The sequence below is a fragment of the Microtus ochrogaster genome, chromosome 18, assembly GCF_000317375.1.
Source record: "Microtus ochrogaster isolate Prairie Vole_2 chromosome 18, MicOch1.0, whole genome shotgun sequence".
NCBI lineage: Eukaryota > Metazoa > Chordata > Mammalia > Rodentia > Cricetidae > Microtus > Microtus ochrogaster.
The window spans coordinates 25,504,647-25,514,452 of NC_022020.1; the positions used below are offsets into that span (position 1 = coordinate 25,504,647).

General features: G+C 42.3%; 1 protein-coding gene across 7 annotated transcripts in view; it reads left to right on the forward strand.

Annotated features, from left to right (window-relative positions):
- The window catches only part of LOC101983064 (protocadherin alpha-C2), a 213,685-nt gene that overhangs the window by 37,393 nt on the left and 166,486 nt on the right, over window positions 1-9,806 (forward strand). Inside the window, exon 3 of one of the 7 annotated variants that reach the window (XM_026783618.1) lies at window positions 10-801. The exons of 5 other annotated variants lie outside the window; for them this stretch is intronic. In XM_026783618.1, the coding sequence (XP_026639419.1) occupies window positions 10-801 (792 nt within the window). Of the gene's footprint in view, window positions 1-9; window positions 802-3,877; window positions 6,535-9,806 lie in introns of those variants that run through there. One more of the 7 variants, XM_013349455.2, reaches the window with a different exon arrangement.

Consider the following 9,806-nt stretch of genomic DNA (forward strand, 5'->3'; position numbering starts at 1 on the left):
CAGTTCCAGGTGAGCGCGCGGGATGCTGGTGTGCCTTCCCTGGGCAGCAATGTGACTCTGCAGGTGTTTGTGCTGGACGAGAACGACAATGCGCCAACGCTGCTGCCCCACGGAGCTGTAAGAGCCGGCGGGTCAGTGAGCGAGCTGGTGCCTAGATCAGTGGGTTCAGGGCACGTAGTGGCAAAGGTACGAGCAGTGGATGCGGACTCTGGTTACAATGCATGGCTGTCTTATGAGCTGCAGTCGGCCTCAGGGAGCATGCGCAGTCCCTTTCGCGTGGGTCTGTACACTGGAGAGATCAGCACAACACGTGCCCTGGATGAGGCAGATGCCGCTCGACAGACTCTGTTGGTGCAGGTGAAGGACCATGGAGAGCCTGCACTGACAGCCACTGCAACTGTGTTAGTGTCTCTAGTGGAAAGCGGCCAGGCGCCAAAGTCCTTTTCACAGACATCCGGGCGTGCTTCAGTCTCAGAGACCTCACTGGTGGATGTCAACGTGTACCTAATCATCGCCATCTGCGCGGTGTCCAGCCTGTTGGTGCTCACGCTGCTGCTGTACACCGCTCTGCGCTGTTCTGCAATGCCCACCAATGGAGCCTGTGTTCCGGGGAAGCCCGTGCTGGTGTGCTCCAGCGAGGTGGGAACCTGGTCATACTCACAGCAGAGGCGGCAGAGGGTGTGCTCTGGTGAGGGTCCGCCCAAGACCGACCTCATGGCCTTCAGCCCCAGTCTTCCACCGCGTCCAGGATCAGAGGCCATTGGTGAAGGGCAAGATTTAAATGTTGACCATGGTTTTCAAGTAAGTCCATTTATACTTAGAAATATTTAATATGTAGAAACTTTGTAATTATATTCATGGTAATCCACATTTGCAAGTTATTGGCAACATTCAACATTATTTTAGTTTAAAATAATTTTACCTGGTTTATTATCGTTGTTGGCTTATCGAGACAGGGTTTCTCTGTGTAACAGCCCTGTCCGTCCTGGAATTCACTCTGTAGACCAGGCTGTTGAACTTACAGAGATCCACCTGCCTCTGCCTCCCAAGTGCTGGAATTAAAGGCATGCTCCGTCTTTGCCGTTGCTGCCTTCAATGCTGCCGCTGCCGCCACAATCATCACCAAGCTCTTGTTTAAACCTTCTATCTTGTATACTTTAATTTTTTTACATCTGAGATTTTACTTTTTTAGTTTGGCCTGATAGTTTTGGGTTCCACTGACATGTCACACACAGATTACCTATATGCCGACTCTCTTCGCTTCAAATTGTCACAGTTTCTTATGTGCGGGTTGCCGATTTTAGCCTTCATATGATTTTTATCTTCTAGGACAGAACTTTAGTGAGGTCAACGGAAATGCATTCCTCCAAACATTTAAATTTCATGGTTATGTTCAGAGCTTTTAATGTAGTGTGTAGTATTATTGAAAAGTTTATTTTAAACACTATCTTCTGTTTACACTTACATTAATTTATTTCATCGTTTATTTTTCATTTTAACTCTAGTAGTTTCGAGATATTGCAATATTTATTCCTCTTTTGAACCTTTAGTCATAAAATGCAGAGTAATTTCCTTTCCTATGTTTAGCTTTCACTGTCTCCTTCATCTTTAATAAGCCAGACAAAAGTAAAACAATGAGAAGACAAATGTATGAGGCTGCTATCGATAAACCCTCAATTTATTAATTTTTATTTTCTTTTTCTTCTTTCTTTTTTTTTTTTTTTAAAATAGTGTCAACCATGTATCTCCAATTTACCTAAACCTCATAATCCTTTTCTCTCAGAACCATGTTCTGGGATCTGACAATTTTCACCATTACAGGTTTTATTTATTTATTTTACAGGTACAGAAATTTTACAATATTTTTAATAACTTAATATTTTTTGAACATCCCTGGCTGATCCATAGTTGCTCTTCTTCTGATAAACATCGGCTAAACTTGAATCAGTGATACAGTAAACTTGTGTTAATCTTTTGTGTATGAGTTGGCGTATTTCATAAAAATGTTCCATAGTATGTTCAAGGGTTCTGGTTCAAACTCTAGCACCTTCCCCCCAGACTCTACATTGAGTTTGCACCTAATATGATTTAACAAAACCTTAAATAACAAGAGTATTGCGTGCAGTAATTCCAATTCCATTGTTGTAGATAGATGCATAACATATTGGAGAGATGGCTCAGTGGTTAAGAGCACTGGCTGCTCTTCCAGAGGTCCCGAGTTCAATTCCCAGCAACCATATGGTGGCTCACAACCATCTGTAATGAGATCGGTGCCCTCTTCTGGCATGCGGGCATACATGGAGGCAGAATATTGCATACATAATAAATAAATAAAATCTTTAAAAAAATCACTATAAAATACTGAAAATAATGAGGATTCTTTAGTTCATGTAGAAATATTTTGCTTTTTGGAAGTAAATCATTGAAAAGTCTAAGATACTTTTCTTGTCTTTCAATGTGTAAATTCTAGAACTTCTCTCTTAGCTTCTTGTGTCTGTTTCATTTGCCCCGACATTGCACACTAATTGGCCATGGAGCACATTCCTCAGAAGAGAAAGGTTAGACTTAATGGAAGTGAATCAGGGGTTTCTGGGACTCTGGATTCTTGGAGCCTGGTAGAGACATAATAGCACCATGTAATCATTTATGACTAGATTTTATCCTTCTTTCCCAAATGAAAGGTATCAGAAACAAGTTTCTTTTTATGGTTGGTTTTACATTTGTAAATAATTCCTGTCGAGGTTTATCATCTTATTTGTCTATCAAAATGCTCTACATAAATAAACCACTTTAGCTCTCAGTTTTAAGGACTTTGGATTTCTGTATGTGTTTGTCTATTTCACTATTTGAATAGAATGTGCAGCCTTTTCTTTGTGGAAATGACTTTATTTTTCCTATTGTGTTGACATCTCCCTGACTCTCAGATGTGACTTCATCATAGCTTCTTCCTCAATTTTAATTGGTTTTACAAAGGACAAATGGCGTTTAAGACCCTTTATATCATCTAGCGCCGTATTTGATGACTGATCATTTCAATCATCTTCAATAATGCCTGTGATTTTTATTTTACACCTCAAAAGGACTAACAATAGATTTAATTAATCAATTTTCATGTTTGAATGAGAGACTGGAACTCAAAAGAGGGTTTCTCTAAAGTAGGACCTTTGAAGGAAGGAATCCTAGCTTTAAAGGTAGACCTCTCCCTAAATCGGGAATGAATGATACTGAAATTGAAATGTACTATGGAATGATATAATACAAGCTGGAGAAGAGATAAAGAAGAGAGATGGTTATTTGCATATAACAGTGGTTGAAACCAATCACATTATGTAGGTGTAGGAACAAAACATGATGGTGGGAACAATTATATAAATATTAATAAAGAGAAGTATATATATATATAACATTTTCTCTCTAAGAGGGATATTTAATTAAATTATACTCTATAAATACACATTTAGAATTCAGGAAATTACTTAAGAAAACTACTTCATAAATATATTTACTGATTACTTTCATCCGGCATGAAAAAGTTTATTATTGATCAATACATTTCTGGACACCTAGTTACCCTAGGCATAGTAACCCACAGCAGTCTGTAACATCAGAATCTGAAATTTAGGAATATGGATGATCTTGACTTACAGAACAAAATGATTTTCAAATTTAATATTTGGAATTGTGTAACTGATCATTTTTAATCGCCACTCCATTTTCATCAGTATTTTAAAGTTATGTGGACAGTTTTCTCAGACACAAGAGAACTATAATTATTTTATTTTGTAGTTTCAAATATCAGTAATCTAATAATACCTGCAGGAAGAGAAAGATGGTTTTCTATTTCAACAATGATAAAATTCAGAGAGTAAAGTAAGATTTAGCAAGTCTATGGTCCAATGTCTATTCGCCAAATATGTACTTACTCTTTGGGCCACCTGATGTCGCTCTTGGCCTTCTTATTCGTTCTAATTCAAGACAAGCACAGCCATCCTTTTTCCGGGAGAAAAGACGCTCCATTCTTTGTCACTCCGGTGAGCAATGGTGAACTCAGGAGGGTGGAATTGAGAGAACCAGATAGATGGCTTCTCTTCATTGGAGGTAATTTAAGCGAACTGGAATTATCAAGCTCCTGAAATGCTGTATTTAGGCGGAGCAGTCCCAGAGGGCTGGAGTCTAGGGTTTTCGCTACTGCTCCTCACAGTTTGGGAGGTGGGGAGCGCCCAGCTCCACTATTCCATCCCAGAGGAAGCTAAACACGGAACCTTCGTGGGTCGCATCGCTCAGGATCTTGAACTGCAGCTGCCAGAGTTGGTGCCTGGTCTGTTTCAATTGGATTCCAAGGGCTTTGGGGACCTTCTGGAGGTAAATCTGCAGAATGGCATTTTGTTTGTGAATTCTCGAATCGACCGGGAGGCGCTGTGCGGGAGGAGCGCGGAGTGTAGCATCCACCTGGAGGTGATCGTGGACCGGCCGCTGCAGGTTTTCCACGTGGAGGTGGAGGTGAGGGACATTAATGACAATCCACCGGTGTTCCCAACCACACAAAAGACTCTGTTTATTGCGGAATCCAGACTGCTTGACTCGCGATTTCCACTAGAGGGCGCGTCAGATGCAGATGTCGGTTCCAATGCTCTGCTGACTTACAGACTGAGCACCAATGAACACTTCTCTCTGGATGTACCACCAAACCACGAACAGGTGAAACCTCTTGGACTTGTTTTGCGGAAACCATTAGACAGAGAAGAAACCGCAGAGATGCGCTTATTGCTCACGGCCACCGACGGAGGCAAACCCGAGCTGACCGGCACCGTTCAGTTACTCATCACAGTGCTGGACGTCAATGACAATGCTCCGGTTTTCGAAAGATCTCTCTATACCGTGAAATTACCTGAGAACGTTCCAAACGGGACGTTGGTAATCAAAGTCAATGCTTCAGACTTAGACGAAGGCGTGAATGGGGACGTTATGTACTCATTCTCTAGTGATATTTCTCCAGATATAAAATCCAAGTTTCACATGGATACTGTGAGCGGAGAAATTACAGTTGTAGGAGTTATTGATTTCGAAGAAAGTAAAGCTTACAAGATTCCATTAGAGGCACGTGATAAAGGCTTCCCACAACTACCTGGACACTGTACAGTTTTTGTGGAAGTTGTAGATTCTAACGATAACGCTCCACAGCTGACTGTCAAAACGCTCTGGCTTCCTGTTAAAGAAGACGCACAGCTGGGGAAAGTTATAGCCTTGATCAGCGTGACTGATCTAGACGCAGGTGCCAACGGGCAGGTGACCTGCTCCCTGACTCCTCATGTCCCCTTCAAGCTGGTGTCCACCTTCAAGAATTACTATTCGCTCGTGCTGGACAGCGCCCTGGACAGAGAGACCACACCTGACTATAAGGTGGTGGTGACAGCCCGGGACGGGGGCTCGCCCTCGCTGTGGGCCACAGCCAGCGTGTCCGTGGAGGTGGCTGACGTGAACGACAATGCACCCACGTTTGCGCAGCCCGAATACACGGTGTTTGTGAAGGAGAAGGAGAACAACCCGCCTGGCGCTCACATCTTCACGGTGTCAGCCATGGACGCAGATGCGCAGGAGAACGCGCTGGTGTCCTACTCGCTGGTGGAGAGGCGGGTGGGCGAGCGCTCGCTGTCGAGCTTCGTGTCTGTGCACGCGGAGAGCGGCAAGGTGTTCGCACTGCAGCCTCTGGACCATGAGGAGCTGGAGCTGCTGCAGTTCCAGGTGAGCGCGCGGGATGCTGGTGTGCCTTCCCTGGGCAGCAATGTGACTCTGCAGGTGTTTGTGCTGGACGAGAACGACAATGCGCCTGTATTGCTTGGGTCTGGGACAGGCAGTGCAGATGGAGTATTCAATCAGTTGTTGCCCAGGTCTGTGGAGCCTGGTCACGTGGTGGCGAAGGTTCGCGCTGTAGATGTTGACTCTGGTTACAATGCTTGGCTTTCTTATGAGCTGCAGTCATGGCCAGGCAGTACACGCAGCCCATTCCGTGTAGGCCTATACACCGGCGAGATCAGCACCACAAGGGCCCTGGACGAGGCAGATGGGACTAGACAGCGCCTGCTGGTGCTAGTAAAGGACCACGGTGAGCCTCAGTTAACTACCACCGTCACTGTGCTGGTGTCTCTAGTGGAAAATGGCCAGGCACCAAAGACCTCTTCGAGGTCCTCTGTAGGTGCTCCTGTGCCCGAATCATCTTTAATGGATGTCAACGTGTATCTGATCATTGCCATCTGTGCGGTGTCCAGCCTGTTGGTGCTCACGCTGCTACTGTACACCGTGCTGCGATGCTCCATGGCGCCCACGGGGGGCGCTTGCGGGCCGGGGAAGCCTGTGCTGGTGTGCTCCAGTGCAGTAGGGACCTGGTCATACTCACAGCAGAGGCGGCAGAGGGTGTGCTCTGGAGAGGGTCCGCCCAAGGCCGACCTCATGGCCTTCAGCCCAGGTCTACCTCCGTGTCCTGGATCTGCAGATGGATCTGGAGAACCGTCTGTTTCTTTGGACTCCTATGAGAAGGTGAGTTGCTGTAGAATTGCATTTATTCGTGTACTTATTTCTTCGTGGAAGAATTTCTTACATTATTTATATACTGTTTTTCATTCTCTACAATTCTACCAGAGGTTTCAAAATTGCAGATATCTAAATTAGGACAAGACTTATGTTTGCACACTCCTGTTAGAATAAGTAGCTACACTTGTTGCTCAATGAACAGCTAATTTTAATTAAAACATTACTATAATAACATAATTTTATTTAAAAACCATAAAGTGTGAATCAAATTGCTAATGCTGAGCTTCAACAACACTTGAAAGGTATTTGTTGTGAAAAACAAAAACTAACCAAACAACAGTAGCCACAACAAAACAACCCACAATGGCTTAGTAGTCATTCAGTTAACATGAATATAAAATTCCAGCTGTTCTCTGGATGGAGACACAAAACAACCAGGGAGTCATAGAAAACCACTTCTCTACTTAGAAACCTAATTCTAGACTTGGCATGGTTGTGCACACTTTTAATCTTAGCATAGAGGCAGAGGCACGTGCATCTTTGTGAGTTCGAGATTAGCCTGGTTTACATAGCGAGTTCCAGAACAGTCAGCACTACACAAAGAGACCCTGCCTCAAAAAAGTCAAACCAAACCAAACCACACCAAACCAAACCACAATGATGACAAAAACAATCCCCCAAATCAGAAATATAATTCTATTACAAAGAGTATAAATAAGACTCTCATTTCAATGAAAGTAAAATATATCCCTAAATTTCTTTTAATGTAAATTATAAGAAAATGTGTACAGACAGTGGTTTCTATAATGTTAACTATTCCTCTTATGATATTAGAGAAAACACTTTCTCCAGTAGTTAAGAGTTTCTTTCTTAGGAAAGGGATATTTCAAATTACCTTTTTTTTTTTGGTTTAGTGATTAAAAATTTGGAATGTAAAGATTTAAACCCTTAAATTCTCTTGTAATTAATAACCTGAAAGTTAGAAAAAAACTTCCTTATGATGGATAAAAATTTGCTTTTCTCTTATTGTTCCACAAGACAAGCATCTAACGTATCTTCAATGTCCTTACATGCTATACTTAACACCATGAAACTGTAATTTGTGGCTTTTGTGTGGTGTTTTTTTTAACTGTACCTTTAGATCAAGTTATGTTTTTTAATTTTTTTTTCATTTGCACTTAACAAACTAAAATCCCAGGAAGAACCAGAATAAAGGACACCTCATTTTTGGTTTCAAAATTCCATCTTAGATCGAGTGAAGCTGGTATAGAGGCCTACATTGTCAGCTGTTAGGCAAAACATGTGTTTTATCTCTACACTGTTTAATTTCTCAGCCTTTTGAAAGTCTTACATCCTTGGATTCCTTGTGCTTAAGTTTCGTCATGTACCCAAAGATAAATTAACCCTACAGATATTTCACAAATTCTGAAATTTGTATATGATGGCAGCCTGTAAGCTGGGAGATAATGTGGATTACTATAAAAGGCCAACTTGCCGGTTGCATCAATGTAGACAGGAGTGAGAAGGAATGCATCTTAGAGTTACCAAGAACAAAGTAAGCCCCGAAAGTATTAGCTCTAAAAGACAGAATTGTCTCGGATGCAAATGACACCAATTGCTCCCCACAGTCTATACTAAGTATTCAAATAATTGAACCGGCAGGGGGTAGTGGTGCACGTCTTTAATCTCAGAACTCTGGAGGCAGAGGCAGGCAGATCTCTGTGAGTTTGAGGCCAGCCTGGTCTACAAAGTGAATTCAAGGACAGGAAGGGGTGTGTAAAAAGACCCTTCTCAACTCAACTCTTCTCTCAATGAAACAACACAAAAAGCAAACAGTAAACCCAAGCCTAAAGGATTCATGGAGTGTGAAAAACAACTTCAATCAGAAACATTTGAAGGTATAAGTCCGAATTCAAGGTAAGTTGTGTTGATGGGGATACACTGGATGACAGAAATGCAGAGACTACTTAAAAATTTGAAAAGATGGAAACGCTTTTCTTGTAGCAAACTCTGAAAGCAAGTTATGAATTTGTCAATTACTTACTCAAAATGAGATTCTTTAGTCAATATAAGGTGTAACTGATGTAACCGATTTTCAATTTCTTAAATACAATAATCATCCCTTTTAGTCCGTGTACTAGACAGAGTTTAGGCACTGGAGAGTGACGGTTTTCCAAAGGAAATTCATGTTTTTTCCTCCTGAGGAGCCTGATTTGGTCATAAGTATCATAAAAATAAATGCGTCGAAACTGGAGTCTGAGAATAGTTCATACTCTTGAAGGGCTCATTCTCCCAAAGAAACTCCCCAGACTTTAATAATCTATAATGTACACAATGTTTTCTTACTATTGAGATAATATTATGAAGGTGGGAAAAGGCACACGGAGAGTTTGCATGGATGGGAAGCCGAGGTTGCATGGTTGCTAGGAACGTGTATAAGAATGTAAGTGGGAGGATGGCTGATGGGGGACGTTGGTGATCTCTACACGCTAGTGTTGACTTCGGAGTCACAAGCGTCTAACACACAACTGGATCAGTGTCTTGAAATTGCTGTCTAAATGAAATTTACTTAACCTTAAAACAATGCCAAAAGTAATTGAACTGAGTATTACAACTTGAAGGAGCCTACACCCGTTGCACAATAAATTATCCGCCCTCTTATTATTTCATGACTCTTAAGGGCATGTTAAAATTTAGCTGGTAGTTATCACGAGATCCAGGAAAGAATCACTTCTTGTGGTTTCACCTTGAAGAAAAAGTTGTACTATGGATCCAAATTAAATATTAAAACGTGTTAGAGATGTAATATGTGGCACTAAGTGTCCACAGAGATAATAATCCACAGAAATAAATCAAAGATGTAAATTAAAGAAAAATTGCGCTCATAGAAATATACTTACACATTTAGCCACTGGATGTCGCTGCCGTCCACAAAATAGTAGCTTTTAGAACAAAGACAATTCGCTGTTTCTCGAGGGTTAGGAAGTAGCTACATTCAGAAATCTCAGCGTTTCCATTAAAAAAAAATGAGACTAGGAAATCGACCAGAAGATATTAAAACGTGTGCGCATTCCACACGCCATATTCATGGAGTTTTAAGACAAGAGAATGGTTCTGTGGTGATGTCCAGATGCTGGAGCCATGGAGCTTGGCGTCTGCTGCTCTGGCTTCTGCTCCTTGCAGCCTGGGAGGCAGGGAGCGGCCAGCTCCACTACTCCGTCCCCGAGGAGGCCAAACACGGAACCTTCGTGGGCCGCATCGCGCAGGACCTGGGGCTG